Source organism: Megalopta genalis, chromosome 5, assembly GCF_051020955.1.
Source record: "Megalopta genalis isolate 19385.01 chromosome 5, iyMegGena1_principal, whole genome shotgun sequence".
NCBI classification, from domain to species: Eukaryota; Metazoa; Arthropoda; class Insecta; order Hymenoptera; family Halictidae; genus Megalopta; species Megalopta genalis.
This window is the reverse complement of record NC_135017.1, coordinates 15,448,433-15,469,876: the sequence shown is the minus strand read 5'-3', so window position 1 is coordinate 15,469,876 and position 21,444 is coordinate 15,448,433. Positions and strand designations below refer to the sequence as shown.

Genomic DNA, 21,444 nt, shown 5'->3' with positions numbered 1-21,444 from the left:
GTAAAATAAAATTCTGTTCCTTTGAAAGTTAAATTGTTTGCGGATTTTTAGATAGTATTAGGCAAGTTTATTGTTTTATGTCAGACAGCATATTGTCTACAATGGTACAACAATGACGATGAGGATGATATTAATAGTAGTAGTAATAATTATAATAATAATCGTAATAGTAATAATAAGAGCAATAACGATAAAGTTTCTTTTATCTCTGTTTTGGGGCTATTTCTTCGCTATATCACAGAGAACTTAATCTTCGTTCGTTCGTTCCTTACTATATCTCGAAAATGAGTATAGAAACATAAACGATGCTAATAAAATTTGCTGCTCCGGCTTCTTCTCGTAGTCTACTAAACCTGACTAATATAATAAATTAGGTCGCTTTTTTAAATTAAGGCGCTTCGTTCTGTACATTGGTTTTGTAAACTTTACAAAAAAGTTTCTCGAAAAATAATACAAGTACAAAAATACTCACGGTACGAGGAACGGAAATACTCGACACACTCGTTAGCTTTTGTTTTTTCTTTTTCGTTAGAAAGCATGCAAAAGACCAGGTGGCGTAGAAAAATTCTTTTGCACACAACAGTAGTATGTAATAATATTGTTGGCTCTGCCAAGGAGGCACTGAAGCATGCATTTTCACGCGCAGAAGACATCGGTAAAGCTTATAATTCTCATCTGTTTCCTCTTTGCTCCGACAAATCGACGGTTTCTACAAAATCCCTGCCTCTAATTCTTTGTCCTCGTTCTCGCTATACAGTACACTGATATCGTAGTACTGTCTATACTACAAGTATACTGTGCAGCGAATATAGTATATATATATATATATATACATATATACATGTATATATGTATGTATGTATGTATATATGTATGCGTATGTATATAAATGCTCAGTCTCATAATAAAAGAATGAAAAGCAATTCCATTTGGTGTTTAGTCTTCAAACGAGTACTCTCTGCTTCGAATCGCTCGCAATCGCTATTTAACGGCAATCGGGATGTAGGCAGTGCTGATCCTGCGATCCTTGGAAAGATCCACAAAAATAGTCTTCGCGAAATTTTGACCTATAGAAAATTTTTACTTCTGCTTTTTGGTTGACTAGATGATCTTGTTCTCATTTGAATGGAGAGGAGGACCCGCCTCGGTGACACGGAACACCGACCACACACCATTAACACATTACGTTTCAAAGTGTTTGTAAATACTGGTCACGTACGTCATGACTTGTTGCCAGTCAGGTCGCTCCAATTGACACATTTCACCTATGTTCTATAGAAAAGAACAGGTTTTCATTAATGGATTCTAGAGTATTCACCATGGGGGAACAGCAACGGCACAGACAAGGAATAGTGGCGACATCTACAAGTAATGACGGCAGTTATAGAAACTATAACAGTGCTTTGGACCTGCTCAGTTTAATATGGTATACAAAGATCAGTAAATTTTCCCAAATTGCCTCATAAGTGGACGACACAACTGTGTCTCGTCTGTGCAACGTATGATGAAGATATAGCTGCCTATACTGCGCTAATCGAACTTACCAAAGTGGTGAGTATACCAACGCTCTCAGCGGCGGAGAAAGCAATAGAGAAGTTTCTTCTTTTCTCTACTGGCGTCAATGTATCGTAGGGTACCTTCTGTGGGAGGTAAGAGTGGAGGATGGCGCACAACGCCAGGCCATCGTTCCACGAGCTGCTGAAATTCGTGATATCGATATTCCGGTAGCCTAACGTTTTGTTCTGACACCATTTGAGCAATGCGTTTCGTTTCGAGCCTCCGTTCTTTATCAGTCCACAAAGAGGGTCTTTGCGCTCCGACAAGTCTGTCACGCTGTTGCGACGCACAAAGTCGATTGCCTTGGCATTCAAAGCGGCAGAGTCCAGCAGCTCACCAGGGCTTAACACCACAGGTGTTGACTTAGTCTCTGCGTTTGGAATCATTGGAAGAAAACGTGGCTGAGTTGTTATATCGTGTAATACTTTCGATTCGTATTCAAACGTATAGTTTTGTTTAATCAAGCGTGGACAGCGTGCGAGCGTGTTTTGTGTGTCATAGAAATGCACGATTGCAATGTAAACCCATCGATGTAGCAAGATGTTTGTCTGATGACTAGGTAGGCGCTAGAGCATCGAGCTGTGTCTAGTTAATAATTAAAATTACCTGACAACGGCTTTCTCGTTATCACCGCTTGTGTTTTATTGTTATTGGTTGAGTTTGCCGTGCAGATTAAGTTATTGATCTGCTGTTGATCCCTGAGCGGAGCTTTCAACGTCATTATGTCGTTTGTTCCAATGGAATTAAGGGAGGAGGTAGAACTGCTACGACTTCCAGGTCCTGAGAACGCATGTTTATTAATTACAAGCCGACGTAGATTTCAGAATAAACTCTTTAATTCTACGTACCTGCTTTAGCCTGCTTGGTGGCATTCTCAATGCTCTCTATCAAACACTTTACTGACAGCCTCGAATCCTGCCTTGAAATGTTCGCCTTGCGTCTAGCAGCTATTTCCTGTTGCACACTGGTCAGCACGCATTGCTGTGTATCGGTCGGAGTGCTGGCAGGCCTCTGGGGCGGCTGTTGCATCACCTTCTGATTAGCTGAAAGCATTGTCAGTATATTGACATCGTCCACACAACACTACCAACGACGGAGAAAACAAAAAATAAAGCAATAAGCACTATGTTTACATGTAATCAAAAGAAAGCACAAATATAAACGAAATAAAAAAAGAAAAAGGAAAAAAAAACAGAAAAGAAACGCTAGTAAAACTCATCGAGTCCTTGATTGTCAACGTAGAGTTTACCAGTTCTGTATTTACACAAGACTTGTATTACCAATGTACACGGTACACGACGAGGGACAAAACATAAAGCAAATATATATAAAATATGTTCAGGATAAGAGACGACACTAGAGAACATGTGTGTGGTAGTGGTGGTAACTGATTTGAAACAACGTGAAGTGATAAGAGGTAGGACCTAGAAGAGTTATTGAGTCTAGAAAACGAGATGGGTGAAATTCTGTGTTCTTTTGCTAGAGTATATAAGAAACCAGGACAGACAATATATGGGATCGAATTCTGCGATGCAAGCAACCACGTTTTTCACACTACTGGCCGACTTACGGTCGCGTTTTGTACCTATTTGCCGGCCTGGTCTCAGTTCCACGTCCTCAATGATCGTCTCAAATTTTTCTCTTAAAGACGAGGTCCTCCCTATCAGAGATTTATCCTTGCCGGTGAACGCGGAATCGTTATGACTGTCTTTGGCATTCGAACTTACGTTCGTCGATTCTTTCTGATTACTCACAGTCTGCTGTTCCGTAGTCGATTCATTCGATTCAGACAGATTCGTGTTCATGAACTGTATACGTTTCAACCTGTTCGCTTCGCACAGACTCAAGCTCTTGGTCTTTTGCAACTCATTGGATATTTTCTGTGTTGGCGATAAACTCAACGAATCAGGAGCTCTAAGCAAATTTTCCAAGGAAGATAGAATAGGATATGATAGAGTTTTCTCTTTCCTAGTAATTTCTGTGTTAGTTTTAGAGAGATACAGATGATCAGAGTTCCTGTGTAAGTAAGGCTCAGCTGGTACACTTCGTGGCCTTAAATATGTTTGGTCTGTTTTATCCCTGTAATGTATGGTATTTCTTTTAATATCGTCATAGTCACTGAGCAACAATTCCTCCTCGCTTTTTGATTTCCTATGGAAATCGATGTTTTCCAGAGAGCTCGAATAATTTTTATTCCACAGATTAGCCTTGGAGACATTGTTCTTTTGAACGGTATCTACAATCGAACTGTTTTCGCTGCTGGATTCAGTCTTGTTTGGAAGCACCTTGCGCTTTTTATTGAGAAAATCCTCGTCTTCAGATATGGTGTCAAATTCTTTGGACAAATTCTCCTTGTCCGTTTCTAGCTCTGTAGGTGTACTCAATGTAGGAGATTCTTGTTCTATGATACTATTGGCACCTCGAGTACATTCCTGCAACACCTTCCTCATCCCTGGGTCCGCCTCAAACTTCAAGTCGTCCATCGCGTTCTCCATACCGGAGAAAACGTAATTCATAGGAACATAAAATTTGCTATTCGAGATACTGATGCCGTAGGAATCCTTTCCCACATTCTGAATACCTTTGATATCTTTCAGTAAGGATGATTTTGTAACAGCGCTTTTCTCAGCTGTAGCTACATCAGGAATATTCGACTTCGGATAATCTTCTGAACTTTTCAACAACTCGTCGGACCTCTTACTGTCATCCGTACGATTCTGTAGGACATGCGAATCATCTGGGCTATTCAGAACCGTGCCCAGATCGAAGACAGGACAAAATTCGATTTCTTCGCCAGAAATGAGTTTGTCGTCCAATTGCACAGGCTCTTTAGAACCCTGTAATCTAGAGTTATCATGTGGTTCCGTGTTCAAATTAATTACTTCGGGAACCATCGGGTCCTCGGGTTCCTCGATCTTCGAGTTATCTATGTGACATGAGTACGGATCATTTGTAGTATTCGACACATTAGAATTTAATGTACATTTCTTAGAGTCGTGCCGCTTCTTAACGATAGTACGACCACGTTTCAATATATTGCTCGCAGGCTTGCGACTACTTCTGGTCATGCTACCATATGTCTTACATTGGGGGACTGGAGTGCTGGCTGACATCCGAATGAAAGTTGGAAAAAAACAGACAACAGATATTGCATTAATAATACTCCGGCTCGTCGGCGACGAACAAAAAGAAAATTATAAACTGGAATACGCTGTACGCTTTCCTAAGAGCATGTTGATAAAGTCTGTCCGTTTGGGAACAAAGTGTCGCTTTGATTATGCGTTTCACTTACCTTTATTGAGCTTATCGAGCTGAGCCTCCAACGCTCTGAGCTTATCCCGCTGCGCCTTGTTCTCCATCACGACCCGCTCCAACTCGCTCTGAGCCTCGGTCTTGAAGTCATTCGCGACTCTCACGGTCATCAACAGATCTGTTTGGAATTGCTCCCACTCGACGACCTCCTCTTGCCTCAGCTTCCGTTCCTCGGCCAGAGCTCTCTCCAGTTCGTATTGTCTCGTCTGTGCTTCGCGTTCCCTTCGTTGTGCCTCATTCAAGGCAGCTTTCAGCTCCCGTTTGTCCTCTAAATGCCTCTGGCATTGCGCCTGCAATTCCGCCAGGGAATCCCTAACAAGCTGCAACTCGGTGCTCACGGACAATCGTTCGTCTTTCAACTGATTTAATCGGTACTCTAAGTCGTCGATGGCCGATTTCGCGTTATTTCGCGCTACCTAAAATATATAACCCAAATCAGTTCTCCCTACCCAAGAGTTTGTTCTAATTTAAAGGTTCATACTTTGTACTCCTCTTGAAGTTGCGAGTATTGATCTCTAAGACGATCATGGTCACAATGAGAGCGAGCTAACTGTTCCTGAAGCGCAGCTGCCTGCGTTTCCAAAGTGTCTTTCTCTCTCCTCGCAGCGTCCAACAGTTCATCAGCCTCGCTTTTGTTTTCCACCTGCCTGGACTGTTCTAATTCTTCGATCTTCGCGCGTGCATTCTCTAGTAACGTAGCTAGCCTACTAATTTCTATGCTCCTGTTCGCTCCTTCCTGCCTAGCCTCTGCCAATTCCATATCCAATTGCTTTCGCTCATTGCTTGCCACCTCCACGGTCGACTCTAATAGGTGAACGCACTTTGTTAGCCGCTCCGTTTCCGTGGCACTGACTTCCGCAGAGGCTCGAAGAATCTTCAGCTCCGAGGTCAGCTCTTCTTGCTTCTGCAGTAACGACTCTCGTTCTTCTTGAGCGCTCTGTAATCAATGAATCTAGTTAGTATACTTCTGTATGCAATTGTGTTGACATAATGTCATCTGTCAGTGTCTGTACTTTTAAGAGATCTACTAGCTTCTGTTCCCTCTCCGTGTTATATCCTTTAGAAGACTCTTGAGGCTGCTCCTCTCTCAAAAGCAGACCCTGTAACGTGTCCACCTTTGACCGGGAATCCTCCAACTTCTCTGTTTGTCTGCACAACGATTCCAGAAGCACATCCTTCTCCTCTGTTAACCTTTCATTATCAGCTTGCAGCTCGGTAAGCTGTGCCTGCGAGTAGAAAGCAAGAAATTGTTATCTGCACCTTAGAACCACATACATAAACGTTTGTAAGCTCGTAAACCGTACTTGTAAGTCGCTTAATTCTTGTATCGTTGCTTGCAATTCCTCGTTGGTCGAGTAATGTGTCTCCTCCATTTGCAATATTCTATCCTGCAGACATGCGACAGAAACTTCTGATACAGAACTGGAAGAATGTTTGTCCCAATCTGGAGTGGTACACTGAGTACTATCGTGGGATATAGATGTGACAGGGGTAGAAGCTTCATCTTGAGGTATAGCTATGGACGCTGGTGCAGAATTGTGTAGTCTGGATGCATCCAAGAGCAGCTGTTGTTTCTCCGAATCGGATAGTGGAGAGTGAGCAACGTCTCTGAGCCTAGCACGAAGAGTCTCGTTCTCCTCTGACAAACGTTCTAACTCCAAGCTGTGCTGCTCCTATGTTTTAAAGCAGAAGGTATACAAATAGTTAGTAATGTTATCGGAATATAATATATCAAAGTTTCTTGGCGAAAACGTGAACATGTTTCTCTTCTTGGTTTTATTTATAAAAAGAAAACACGATGGCGGAATCGCTTATGTAAAAGAGAACATGGAGGCCGACTAGACTCTAATTACTCGGGCCAAGCGATACAAGGAAACACGATACGCTTAGCCGCATGGTGTACCGTGACAATACCGAGAAATCGTTCGCTGATTCAAGGCGAATGATTTTTCAACGTTCCCGACCAGAAACGCGGGCAATAAGTGTCATTGATCGAGGTTAGGTCTGCAAACCGTTACAACGACCGTTTCACTAAATATTCAAAAGGCTAAACAGACAACCCAGCATTCACGATTCGTCGTGCGAACGTAAACAATTTCGAAATCAGGGTGACTCTTGTCGTTTACCGTGGACGAAGAGAGACAACGTTTTTTCATAGCGTTCGCGGTCGTTTCGCTTCACAAACTTTCCCTTCCTTCGTAAACATCCCCACACTTCGCGCCCTCTGCCTAAACTTTAAACACGCGGGACTTCAATGTTAACCTTCAAAATACCGGCACATTGGCAGCATATTAAGAATTTAAAAAATACTATTGTGCACATTAAAAATGTGCTTTAGATTCTATGAACATTTTTCTGGGGAGTGCGTAAAATTTAAATCGATAAAGAAATCAAAACGGAAAAGAAAGTTTCCTCGAAATTTTATCGAGTAATCAATGATATTCAAACAGTTCCGCGAACGATTGCGATTATGAAATGTTTCGTTAGCGGAAGACTACAATAAAGCGTATTTACAGCAGTTTTAATGCATTCTTACATATTTCCTGTCTGACAATGAGCCACTAAGTGAGTCGACAAGTGAGGTTACGAAAGCATCGTTAATGAAAAAAAGGAAAGGAAGAATTGTAGATACAGCATGGCGAAGTGAATAGATTGTAAAATTAATCGGTACCACGGACCGAGCCTATGACATTATGCAATGTCCGCTTTTCGTAATACATATAGTCTACAAATGAAATAAAGAAAAAAAAACGGATCACCCACGCTGGCCACGTTCGCCTTGGATCGCAACCGCTCGATGGCGGTTCGAAACCGCCCTCGATCGACGGTGTCTCCCCCGTGTTTGTTTTCCTTGTAAGGTCGACGATATTACACGACGTGCGACATCGGGGATAGAAGATTCAGGTGGGAGGATCGAGTCTGGACCACGCGCGGAGATCAAACAAGAGAGGGGGATCTAAACGAGAGGCAAACTGGCATTGAAATCTCTGTGGTGTAACTTCGGAACAATTATGATTATCATGGATTAAAGCAAGATCTTACAAGAGCAACAAAACAGAAAGGTAAACAGGTAAAGAGATATATCAGTTACAAAGAGTTACACGATTTAGGTTAGGTCGGCGTAGGCGCAGGATCGAGGGCAGCCGATTCGCGAGAGCGGCCGTCCTCCACGTCTGTGAATGTAATTGTAATTTACCTTGATCGAAGCGAGTTCGGCTTGTAGTTCGCGAAGATTCTGAGCCTCGCAAGACGCCTCCCTAAGACTGGACTCGAGCCGACCGCGTTCCTTGCGCAACACCTCGATCTCACGCTCAAGCTCCTGCATCCTGGAACCCTTCGCGGGTCCCTTCGAGTTGTAGTTTCCCTTCGGGTTCCCTTTGGCTCCTTCTTTACCGAGGGAGCCCCAGTTCCCCACGGTAGGATTCTCGTTCTTGGCTTCGAGCGAGGAGGCGCTGGCAGCCTGGCGCAGCGGGATATGCTGTTGCTCCTGTTGCTGTTGTAGCTGCTGCGGCTGCGTTGGTTGCTGCTGAGGTTGCTGCGCCGGTTGGTTCTGTTGTCCTCTGCGAAACAGCGATTTGAACTTCATCATGGTCGACCGTCACCGTTTCACTAGGCACTCAATCTTAAATTCATATTTCCGAACCACGGGGGATATCGATTAAGGGGATCCGCTTCGCCTGTGACACGTCTCGATAGAATCACGCTCGTTTGGGGAACATTGTCTCGGGACACAGACACGGACACGATCCGAGAAAGTCTTCGATCGCGTTCGATCCTCGTGCACGGGGATAGGACGCGCGAAACGCGATCCCAGTCGATAAGAAATTCATTTCAGAATCCACCCCGACTGGTTCGCTCGGCCGATAACAGTCAGGACTAGTTCTACGACGATCACTATCGTGTTACAGTTAACGTGATCGTACAGGATGCTCTCTGCGTAGAAGGAAGGAAGGAGAGAGAGAGAGAGAGAGAGAGAGAGAGAGTCACAGACCACTTTCACAATTCGGAGAAGAGAAACACCGAGGAAATATCTTCTCTCTGGTTCGTGGAAGCCGAAGTTACACGGGGTGCGGCGAGGGGGGAGATAATCGGATCCTCCCCGCAGCGTGTGACACGAGTCCACCGAAGAATTCGAAGAAGATATGCGCAAGACGCCGTGCCGAGCCGCGACCTCGAGCCACTTTCGTCTCCACGAGGATCCTCTCAGAATTTTTGGCTAGAAGAAGCTGGTTCATCGGGATGATCCATTGAGATCAAGGAAAACAGACACCATCCTGTTTCCACTTCAGCCTCCGAAACCAACCACTTGTTGCATTCGTTGACGACTCGACGGCCGCGCGGCCGCTACCAACACTCGTCACGTATTCGATCCGACGTAAGCTTGCTCGAGAAACGTTCTCACACTGTTCTGTCCGAATCCTGAAACGATCATGTCACGGGGAGAAGACACTTGAAACGATCACACAAATCATTCGAATGCATCGGCGATATCGGATGGGATCGCGATCGACAAAGCTCGTCGCGAACGTTTCATCTTCGACGTAATCTCTGCGGAAAACGTCACTGCGATCGAGACGATTGTTTCACTTTCCGAGAACAAGGTGCAAAAAGGAATGATCGAGGACGACGCTCACCCCCCGAGGATGCATCGGTAACTGAACACGAATCTCGAACTCGAGACTATCCCCCACTATAGACGCTACCCCCACCAGCTAGTCGTGACAGTCAGCGCAGGGCTGTATGCGCATCAGGCCCGTTTTGGGTTTCCTGACTGAATAAATTGAGAGATTTTTGTAGAACATGTTTGACAGTTTAGCGCCTCTAAACTTTGTATTACCGCGTATCTCTTCCTGATTCTGAAAGAGTTTGTCATACTTATCATTATTTAATGAGAAATTTGCTTTTGAACAAACAGTCATAATATGAGAATGTAAGATAATAAAATGCCTATGCGATAGGCATGCTAATGCCTAGAGTAACACCCAGAACAGGAGAAAGTTCATTGCTGAACAAAATCTTGTATGATACAAGTTGAATTAAAGATACTTTAAACGAGGTCCATTTGGGAGATGGATTTCCGGAATTCCAAGGGATCCCGTGGATCGTTATCGACCTACCAGGAAAGGGCCCACAGCCAATAAGGGCTCCTACCAGGGCCCATCTGGGGAGGCTAGTTTTCATCCGGTTGAGGAAGTGAAATTTCTCTTGCGCAAGATTCTATCAGGTTTCTCCAATTAGAGCAAAGACTCTTTCCAATCTGCTCGATAAGGGAACATTCGGAAGAGTTCCAGTTGCAGTCTTTCGATGGTTGATCAATTAAAAGCTGTAGCTAGCTTCTAAAGCCTACATAGGAACATGTGTGGCACACTTGTTAATGAACTTAAAGCATTTTACACCGGAGTGTACTTTCGTAGAAGACCAAATGTCCACAAAGTAACGACGAACCACTAGGCTGTTCAATCTACAGTCTGAGGAGATCCACGGAGATCCGTTCTCGGACAAGAGGCTAGCGTTTCGTGAAGTTGGTGGGCATTCGATTGGGCCGGTGATGCGGCTCGATCGTTCGTCTCGTTGGTCGATTTTTCAGCCGACCAAGCAGAGTGCCAGAGAGAAAGAGAAAGAACAAACGCGGAGGACGAAGAGAAAGAGGGATAATTGCCGCGGGAGAACTGGTGGGGCTTAAGACAGCCTGTGCGCCCCGGCCCCGGTCCTGGCACTCTGGGAACGAGTACATACTCCGCGGAGGATGGTCAGACAAGCGCCGAGGCTGGGGAAGGGAAGTAGAAGCTGCTTAAGGAGGCCACGGAATCTGCAGACGTCTCACCGTCGACCAGTTTTCTCATACGGTCGACATATGGTATGTACCCGGTGGCCAGAACTTCTCCGGGACTACCTGCTACGAGCCGAGTCTCACTATTTCAGGGACGACCCACGGTCGCTGCGACCCCCTACAAACAGACTTTCATTAACACCACATTCCTGACTAGTTCTAGGGGTAGCAAACCGGGGCCCTACACTTTAAAATACTTCCTACTCTAATCCAGAATTTTAGGGAACTTCATCGCTTGACCATAGTTTCAAGGGACCTTATACTTTAGTCCTTCTTTGCATCCTGTTGGAGGTTTAAGCGCTCGCAGAACTACCCGCCGATATCAGTGTCCAATCTTTTCCACGCACCTATCAAGAATGCGATAAGATACATGAGTTTCTGTATTTACAAGCTTCGCTGGATTGTGACCGGATCGCTTCAGAGAACGTGGATTTGTTAGACTGATTCACTGTTATGCTACAGAATATGCCTGATCTGAAATCATTCAAAGATCGTTAGATTCAAAGAACAGTCGAGAATTTAGACGGTATAACGTGAAATTAATTTACAATTTTTTTAGCATCCTCGTGACTTCGAGGAACTGCCGAGTGTACCGGGTGACTTGAGGCAATATGATCAGAAGTACGGACCGAGGGGACAGCCGAGGAATCGCCGGATAGACAAAATCTTATTCTCAGTGGTGTAACCGGACATCGTCCGCGATTCTACGAGAAGGGAAACGACACCGGCTCTAACTTGCGGGCGCGAATAACTGCCAATATACCTGATCACGTCGCGTCATAATCTAACTCTAACAAGCTCGTAAAGCCGGCTTGTTCGCCGTAATGGGCCCGTGTCCGCGACACTATCGTTACAGTCGCGTTGCAGTTCACAGTGCAGTCGCGGTGCACGTGTCCGCTTACGGAACCGGTATGCAGCGTCGCGCTTTTTCCCCGGGTTTAGCGGAAATATGAGTCTGCCCGGTGGCGGCGAGGCCATGGCGATGTTCCTCGTCATCGAGAATATCTTTGGAACGCCGTTCCACAGTAAGAATGAAACAAGACCGCGGTCTATATGTATACGAGTTGAGTATATGAGTTCGAAATATCGCCGAAATGTTCTGCCCGAGACAAGACCCGGAGCCCAGGACGGGACCACGGAGCTCTGTTCATAATGGAGTCATTGTACTGGGTGTTGCGAAAGTCCCTACACAGCCGGCATGCTCCTCTTTTTTTTTCTGCCTTCGATGATTCATCAGCCTAAAAACGAGAACTGTTAGAATAGCGTCTCTCTGTTCCAGGAGACCGCTGCAGATTAGGACGAGAATAAGGGTTACCTTTAACTACCGGATGGGATCAGGGACCTAACCGAGCAGCAAGGTCGCCACTCTCCGAGCTTTATGCTAGAACAGTGGTTATTGGATTAGTTGAGAAGCTTCCAGTTTTACCAATGAAGAAAGTTCATCTTGAAGAACGTTCTAACTCGCAGATAGATTGTAGCCTGCACCCAGTCATTCCCATGCAAGTCTTCTAGCTACACTCAAGTATATTCTTGGTTCGGTAATCAGCATGCAAGGCAGGCCGTCTCGCTGTCCCCTCAAATCACTCTACTACAGATCCCCTAATTGTCCGGGGCAGCGTATGATTACGTTAGTATTTTCTGAGCGCGCGCACTCGCGGCACGCCGGATAAATATCAATGGTAGATGTTCGTGGACACGTAGACTCATCGATGCAGCCAAGTATTTACGTCTGACCAGCGTTATTGATACCTCAATTAATATTCCACGCGGTCGTCTATGCAACAGTGCGTGCGAGCCACCGCGTTTTAAAATATTCTTCAAGATCTGAGCTACACAAACGCTTATAATAGCTTCTTTTGACCAATAGACCATGATTTTGTGATATAAACTAACAACATTGTGAGAAGCGAAGACACTGTATCGTGGAGAATTCCGCGTTTTTCTATTGGCTAAACTCCAGGGATCACCGTCCCCGGATGAATGAAAGCGCGTTAAGAAGTCAGGCGAGACTCACATTGGCCTTTGAATAAGGGCAAAGTCAATTGAGAGTTGGTCGCAGAGAAAATGGGGATTAAAAGAACGGGGCAGCGTGACGTCAGCTGGGTCGTTCGAGCGCAGTTTTGTCTGATTAACGCAGCTTTATTAATTTATCTAGCCGAAAACTTTGCCAAGGCGTTGCGCGACTCTTCTTCCGCGCTTCATTTGCGCAAACAACTGTTTGCTCGATCATTGTTTGAACAGTGACCGTCGTCGAGGCAAACACCGATTAGACCGTCGTCCAGAAACAGACATTGTAGCATTCTCTTCTAAAACAGAAGCCAGAATCGGAGCATATTTTAGCTGAATAATTTTTCTATGAAGTAATGTTCACAGATTTGCCGTTTTATAGATTCGAAATCCTTCGCAGTAAACTTTTTTGCAGGAATTCTTTATCTACGATTGCTAGGCGGCACACCTGGTGATAACCGTATCTTCCTCGACTTCTTCGAAGATAATAGTGGCAATGCAGCTCTTCGGGAGAGTTTCCCGAGATCTCTACATTTGGATAAGTCGGTCCGAATATTCGACGGTCACGACAGCGAGGCGAAAGTGTATTCTCGCGTCAGCCTTGATCCCATTCACAGCCTCTTCGCACTCTATTTTAATAACTCTTCTTCTCTGCTCCCTCTGTGTTCCCAAATTTCTGTAGGATGATACCAAGCTTTCCATACAGTTTCGACTATTAGGTTTACAAACTGTCTCCCAGAAATCTATTACGCTAGGGTTTATACGCCACTCAGTTTAAAGAGTAAAGGCAATTTTTGGTTGTAAGGCGACGATGATGTCGAAAACTTAAGAAAGGAAGTCGTGTTCCATAACAGACATCACGACAGTCTCGATGACGGAACGATACGGATCAAATTCGGTAGCAGCTCGGCTTCGCCCGTGGAGCCGATCCAAGACGGTTCCAAGTTTCAAGCAACGCTCATTGACTTCTGATTCACTGGGTATGTAGGTCGTCCGACGCCGGCCGAGTGCCGGTCTTATTGTCAGAGTGTCAGAGTGGGTCGTCGTCTGCTGAGAGTCGACAGAGCGGTCGCCAGCTCTCCGGGCTTCGCGAGAACCGGCGTGCTCGACCTCTAATTAAGTAACAAGAAGAACAGACATCGTTAAGCCGAGGAGACACGTGCGCGCTATGCGGACACAGAAACGCATAGAAGATCTAAGTTTTCGGAAGATAGCTTGGATCTTCGGAGATGAGAAGGGAGGTCCTAGGTCCCTAAAACAAGAGGGAACCGATGAAGCTGGCAAACCAAGAAAAAACTAACTGTGCTCCTGATTTGACAGGTTAAAAAGGAGAATGCTTCGGGTCTAAAGCTCTAGCTAAAGGTTTATCAGGTAGCATTGGCGTAAAGACCAGCGCGCTTATCAATGAAACATTACATCGGAACGGTTCGAGGTAATAGCCTTAGCTAGCAGCGTTAGTTAGATTAACGAGCAACGAATCAGTGGATGAAGTCATCGGGTTCTCTCCCCGCCGACCAATTGACGTCGTTTAATCTTCTGGTGGCTCGTTCACGACGATTAGGTGAGTTTTCGAAAAATCAGACACATGTTCGCCGGCGATAGAACCAACTCTGGACACGGGGAGAAAGTGGTTGCTAATAGACTTCCACTTTTCTGGGTCGAGCAAGCCGAGTTCGGTTACCTAGAAAATGCAACGGATGACCGGCATGAGAGAGATTGTAATTAATGTCGACGGTAATTAGCAACGGTTGAGCTGGTCCAGTACCCTCGTGGGAATCAATTGCTAGTTCGTTTTCCACAATTTTGTGCTAACTCACCGATTTTTCTGGAGAATCGCGTCATTCGGTCAGCATAGTCCGGCACACTCACCTTATTAGCTGGTCCTCTATCCTCGGCAGGTGTCCGTCGCTAGCATACTTCGCTTTCCTGCTCGCTGGCCTTTTCGGGCTGAAAAGCGACGTGATCGCGTCCCTTTTTCTCCCAACGCCGGACGCTGGCCTTGATTCCGACTTGGATCTGAAATCCACGGCGAGACAGATCACCGTTAGCCGTCGTTCAATAGAAATCTTAGGACTCGTGGCCAGCTCAAGGTCGTGCCGTGCTTTGCTCTGGTATGCACACCTGCGCCACTATGTGTTGTATAAAATCGTCAATATGTCCTTATACCTCCACTGCAATATGATTGGTCTAATAGAATTAATACAGTACGCGCAATTGAAGTAACATAATACAGGTACAGTTAAATTAATGTAGTATATACGGTTGAAGTAGTACAGTGAACGTACGATAGCGAGAGCCATAAAAATAATGAAACATTAGTGGTGTAAATAATATAGCAGATATTGAATGTAGGCATGTAGGTAGCCTAGTAGGTGCAGTTAGTATTGTATTGCGTAACATCCTTGGCGCAGCGAGGACGTAACGCGGAAGATAAAGTGGTTGTAGTTGTAAATAACGTAAAATAGTAGCTCGAGAGACGGGTTAAAGTCTTTGAACAAAGAAAATAATTATCATTTTAGATCCGCGTCGGAATCTGCAGATACCACACAAAAAAGCATAGTACAAGTAACATATAGACAGAGGCTGCGTTTAATATTCATGAGATATGGAAAACAAATGCAACGCCATTATGTTCTTGAAGAAAAACTACCAACCGCTCTAACAGCGCGTTGCCCGGTTGCATAAGTCGAGGGGCACGCGACACTTCACGCGTTTCGCGGTTGCATAAGCTAAGGAGCACGCGGCAATCGTTCGTTATCAGTCATTCGACTGGTTCTGACTTTTTGACAACGCCAACCGATAAAACCATCAACGATAGTTTTGTCGGTTGCACTGGGTTAAGCCAAACGCTCGTTCGAAAACATGCATCACCAGTTTTAACAGTTTTAACGTATCAAACGATCGCTGTGTTGATCGCAAAGGTGCGAATTGATGAGGTCACCGTAACAGCTGACCACTGGTCAATGCTCCCTGTCATTCGATCCGTCTATTACAGACGATCTCGTGAATCGGATCGATTTCACGTCGTAAATAGCGTAGATAATATTATTCTCAATATTCTACAAATGCCTTGTTTTTTAACTATTGCGATAAGCAAACATTAATTTTGCTGTACCTAATTTAATATTCCTGTGCTGAGCAAAAACCAAACACTCTTACCCATTGTAATCTCTTATAACTCTGATTCGATATATCACCGTATTTTGTAGAAAAAAAGAAAGAAAAAAATAATTAGGGGACACCCGGGTTTGAACCGGGGACCTCTCGATCTGCAGTCGAATGCTCTACCACTGAGCTATATCCCCAATGTTGAAATCATCCTCTAATTCTCATGACATTTGCCCAATCATAAAACTAAAAACTTACTTTATTGTTTTCAACGTTCAAATGTAAATCGGGATTCGATAGAAGTAGATATAAGTTTGACCTGGTACAGATACAACGGAAAAGTTGACAACAATTTCGTGTAAAAAAATCGACACCAATGACAGTAACAATTAGATATCGGAATTTTTGAAAATATAATGGTCCGTCCGGTTTCTTGGGCACATGACAGACGAAACGAACTTTGTTTGCGTAAACCAAGTACGATTGCAATCGTGATCCAGCCCGTGATTGTTCCTAAATTCAAAAGTTTCAAAGATGGCAGCTGCAACGTTGCCAAACCATCGACTTCAGGCATATAAGTTAGAGTTAAAGTGCTCGGAATTATTCAACTCTGTTCGATTCCCACCTGCCTGCTTTTACAAGTAAAATACAGAATATAAAAAAGGAAATAATTACAAATATAGCAAGATGTTTAGAGATGCAAAAACTGATGGAAACTTTACAGTGTGCCGAATTGTCATCGTTGCGCCACCTATCGCGTGGTAACATGTTACCCATGGTAATATTCAAATTCTACTTTATCACTCGATGTCATAGTAGAATTCTGGGCCAAATTTCACGAAGCGTTCGATATAGTATCTACGATACGATTTTTGTTGTATTTCCTCGTGCGAAAGTAAAAATTTGATTACGAAAATAACGTACATACAAAATACGCTTAGGCGTCATTAGAATTGTTACTCATCGTTAGCCAACCAAAACAAACAAACACGAGATAAGACCGATATACGTTTCGATTCATAAGGTTTCGCAATGATATTCATAGGCGCAGACGCGTTCCCAGCGTTTTGTCACTAAACTCTTACACTTCATGTAATCAAAGAATAATAGTTCTCACCGAGTCTTAGCGGACTTGTTCGTGATCTGTGCTGATCCACCTGTCTCGCGTTTAGAGGATATCCGCCCGCCCGATCCCACGGGCATTCCGCTTCGAGCCTGGAAGAAACAAGATCCCATGAAATAGAATCGATGCGTACCAAAACAAAATAAAAATTAATGAAATCGACATGTATTTATCCTAACGCTAATTCTGCTCGGCGGATACGAAAGAATCTGCGCGAATGGTGTATAAGAAAAACGACGAAACCGCAACCGTAACATCCTTGAGAGGATATCTTCTTTTACTAGAACATAATTCGATCTGTTTTTGCGGCTAGAAACGAAACATGCGGCAAATAATTATAGAAACGAAGGACGTCACTCGGAAACGCGAGACCGGTGCGTTGCAATGTAGGTGGAGGTGTGCACCTATGCCGGAATCACGGGAATAGACGGTTCTCGGCTAGAAATATCGTGACAAGGACAGGGTCCCATATTTTGGCTATATGGCTCTACCGTGGATCCTCCTCCCAAAGCGTCCAGTAATTGCCGGATCATTTTAGCGGTGACGGCACGTCGGTGAATCACGTAAACTAAGGAACTGCACTATATCTCTTAGCTACTCTCAATCTCAACGCGATCGAGCATTATCCTAGTACCACGATTGTTCGCAGACGCAGTCTAAGCATTACTGCTCGCGCCAAAGATTATGGAATTTCAGGTGAAGCGATAAGAAACGAATCGCTGGTGATAAGTCCAATATATATGTATAGATACGTGCTTGAAACATGTCGTTCGCGGAGAAGACAGATAACGCTTTCGAGAATCACCTCCTACCTTTTTTTCTAGCTAAAGTCCTACCGATTAATACGAACTTATCCGAGCGCTGTAATTAATCAAATGTCGCAATGTTCTATCGAGGGCGCTTATTGGACGATTATGGGAACCAGCATCTGAATAATTCCAGGCACGAAAAGTGCGGGGCGATCGTGCACCAGCACCGCTGAACGGGCGATTTTCAGCGAGTGTACTTCGATCAGAAGGGTACGAGACCCGTATACGTAGTTGTAAAGGTTCATCGAACCCTAGCCGTTCGTACGGGTTCTCGGCCAATAATAAAGATGCATGCCCGGTACGTAACTACGTTCTGCACATACGTACGTAAGTACCACCCTGCACTCGTGTCCGCTCAAACAGCATTATACACAAGGTGTGATACAGAACTTTGTGATAGAAATGAGAATACCATGAGGATTTGTAATAATGTCCCAGGACATTGATCGGTCAGATTATAGATTTTAAATGTTACACTACCGAGCTCCTTGTAGTAGGCAATCTTACTAATATCGATACAATTTCTGAGACAGTCAATGTAGAGTTCTGGATCAACTTGTAACTGTGCGTATAAACTAGTTCTCCATAAATTAGAACCTAGCCAGGGAAAAACCAATTCGAATAATCTATACATTCCTATCAGAACCATTTTCAATCCTACACCTTATAATACGTATGTTATTAACTTTGTTAAAAGTAGGATCAAATTTTATCTTTCTATAGGCACACAATGAAGTTTAAAAACTGGTTAAGAACGAAGAAATGAAACCATACACCGTACATAGGTACAGAAAGCGGTTTAGAAAATGGTTCTAACGATAGAAAATTTCGTTAACGGTTCGCGCATGGTCGTTATGCTCGGCGAACGCCTATGTTTTCCGGCGGCAGAGGTGAACGGTTTCCAGTGCACGGTGTGCACAGGCTAGGGAAGCGTCGAAGGCAACGGTAATTCATAATCAAACGGGTAAACGAACCGTGCGCGAGCAGAAGAATTAATAAACGTGCACGTAGAACCGTTCGCACCTTTATGCTGTGATACATAACGATACAAGATATCCACTCCATAGATCTGTGCACGCAGCCTGTGCACACCGCGTGCACACACGACCGGTTACTCACGGCTGAGCTGCGCGCGAAGGGAACTGGAATTCCTCCTGGCGTGGATCGTTCCTCGAATCGCGCGCTCTCTTACATAATTGGCGAACTGACAAATTCCCGGCGATTCCCAAACACGTCGATATCGAATACGATCAGTTGTGTTCATTATAGAACAATGCGATGTTCGTTAAAGTCTAATCGATTCTCCAACGCTTGATCCATTTACCCGACCGAGGAAACATATTAATTTTTTTGTCTTTGCAATAGACCTTGGAAAGAAGCGACTGGCCGCTGTATTAATTAAACACTGTTGTAGGAACTGGACGAATTTCCAAACTCGGACTAGACAGTGCAGACGGAATTACAGTCACCGTAAGATGCTTCTCATTTCTTGCCGCAGGGTGTGGCGGTGATAGACTTCTTTCCTCGATCTACACTTTCTGCTAAGAACACCAACCAGCCGGTCTACATTCTAGGCTAATTTCTATATCCTGACCATTTTTTTGGGCACCTCTAGGGCGAACAAGGAGCTAGAATCGGCGGTCGCACCTGCACATAGGTATCCAATGTTAGTCTCCGCTGATCCCCGATTGGCGAACCGTAAAACGCCTGTACCTCGAGACCAGACAGCCTCGATAACGAGCGAAACAGCGAACGGACTGGGAAGCAAACAAGTGAGCGGAGTGTTCTGATCCAACTCGATTCGATCCGCGCGATTCGGCAGTTCAATGCGAACTGGCTACGTCCGTGCCATTCCATGGCACATTATCCCGTGAGTGACCTCTCCTGGCCGTCATTCCGTTCTTCCCTCCACCGTCTCGCGCTCGCTATTTCGTCGCGTTTCACCCTCCCCACGCTATGGTCGCGAAAACAGTTTGATATACGCATCGCACCCTGCCGCATTTTCTCAAATTCGCACCTAACCTGCTAACGCCCGTTGCATTTTGACCGGTACCCGTACGCCTTTCGATAAAATTTTGTTAATCATGTTGTTACAATAATGCCAAATGTTAAATGGACGTTAAAGGGTTAAGTGACTAATAGGCAGAATAGTCAAAGTAGAAGTAGTAATAGGTCAAAGTAGAGGAATCGCGACATAGATTCAAAGCTAGACAGTAGATAGGTGGCCCGCGATGACCTTGCTCCGTACCGCAACAGCCAACCTTCTGACCTAATCGCCGCTAATTTGATTTGCCGTTCGCGTTCCATTAGGTAACGAGGGAATCCTCGCCGACTACGCCGCAAAACGTTCAGCCCGCGTCTCAGAGAGCACTGTCGCGCTCCAAATACTTGTCTGAGTCTGCCCACCTGATGTGATTATGGCTCGTGGCGTCCCACGTAGATCCAACCGTGGACCACTGTCGGTGGACTTCGGTTTTCCATCGTGAGAATCCATGGTCCTGACACCTGTTGACGATCGGTCCTCTCCTTGATTTCTGCAAAATAAATAGACACAGTTAGTCTCGCTCTGTGCGTTGACCTTGGCCTAACCTTCGGAAACCCTCCATGTCCTGAGGATGCACGATCTTGTTGCTAGAGTTAATTACGAAGCTCACGGTAGCTATGCAAGTTGTTCAAATAATTTGTTGATCCATTATGCATACAAAAATACGAAGTATTTGACAGCGAAGACAGACGTTAGAGAGTTCAAGTTGATAGAAAGAACAAGCGTGATGCAGCCGAGATTAACGGTATAAACACCTGTGAAGCGTGATTTCTAGAATGCAGCCCGGAACAGCTGGCGATTGCCAGGTCGATTCGCATTTCGAATCATAGGAACCACTGCCGTTTTACGGTACTTACAAAGTGGCAGACTCAGCCAGTGCAACGGCACATGTGCGCGATTTAGCGCGAAGAGAATAAACGGTTTTGCTGTCACCATCCGAGGGAACTCGCGGTGCGGACAGAGATCGGAGAGCGGGCGCTGCGAACGACAGCCGGCGCGAGACTGCCGAAGAACGACGCATCGTCTTCGACTTGGATGGGCAAAATGGATGGATAGATGGTCGGCGTGATGAACAGCTATATAATCCATGAGGGACGGCCGTGCGCGACGTATAATCTGAAAATGTAATTTACTGTCACGTTTCGACCTTCGCCGCCTATACATTCTCATTAAAAAGAAAGGGTCCTGCCCTGTTCAGTGGAATAGGATCGATTGATAAATCCCAAGTGCTCACCGATGCATTATCACGAATTATTTTCGTCCTTGTTCTATTCATACATTGTATTGCGATCTGCCGAACTATGTCGGCCACTATATGCTATTCGGCATCAGGATAAATAAGCGCGTCGACCGAATTACCCCACGGAATTGAACCGCGCGTTAACACCATAACAGTGGCGTAAATCATCGTTCGAAATACTCGCTCTAATAATAATACAACTACTCACGGACCCCGCGAATACAATTATGCTATTGTGAGTCTAGGTGCGAGTGTCTCTAATAATCATGAAACAAAGTACCATAGATCTGCACAGCAGGCCTCTCCATTCATGCCTGTAGTCACGAGACTGGGCGAGGATCTCTATCAACTGGCCCAGACCTTCCGGTCACTATATTCTCGTTCGCGGCTGCAGGTGTGCGTGCTGTTCTGACA

The 21,444-nt window shown here is 44.9% G+C and overlaps 1 protein-coding gene and 1 non-coding gene across 6 annotated transcripts; both read right to left on the bottom strand.

Annotated features, from left to right (window-relative positions):
• Nucleotides 1-44: 44 nt before the first annotated feature.
• On the bottom strand, nucleotides 45-20,905 carry LOC117227090 (uncharacterized). 5 transcript variants are annotated; one of them, XM_033482032.2, is made up of 14 exons: nucleotides 20,648-20,905; nucleotides 20,153-20,280; nucleotides 16,932-17,029; nucleotides 14,576-14,722; nucleotides 8,066-8,429; nucleotides 6,174-6,542; nucleotides 5,883-6,095; nucleotides 5,351-5,806; nucleotides 4,850-5,285; nucleotides 3,128-4,663; nucleotides 2,406-2,600; nucleotides 2,164-2,337; nucleotides 1,545-1,927; nucleotides 45-1,272 (listed from the first exon to the last, which is right to left on the bottom strand). In XM_033482032.2, the coding sequence occupies exons 3-14, from the start codon at nucleotides 17,015-17,017 to the stop codon at nucleotides 1,183-1,185; spliced, it is 4,449 nt and encodes a 1,482-aa protein (XP_033337923.2). In that variant the 5' UTR covers nucleotides 17,018-17,029; nucleotides 20,153-20,280; nucleotides 20,648-20,905; the 3' UTR covers nucleotides 45-1,182. The 5 variants fall into 5 exon arrangements, with proteins under 5 accessions (XP_033337923.2, XP_076377679.1, XP_076377680.1 ...); XM_076521564.1 differs by lacking the exons at nucleotides 20,153-20,280; nucleotides 20,648-20,905 and adding an exon at nucleotides 19,394-19,618; XM_076521565.1 differs by lacking the exons at nucleotides 20,153-20,280; nucleotides 20,648-20,905 and adding an exon at nucleotides 19,394-19,618 and having other exon boundaries at nucleotides 3,143-4,663.
• On the bottom strand, nucleotides 15,940-16,011 carry TRNAC-GCA (transfer RNA cysteine (anticodon GCA)). Its single transcript has one exon. It is a non-coding gene; the product is annotated as a tRNA-Cys (tRNA).
• Nucleotides 20,906-21,444: the final 539 nt, after the last annotated feature.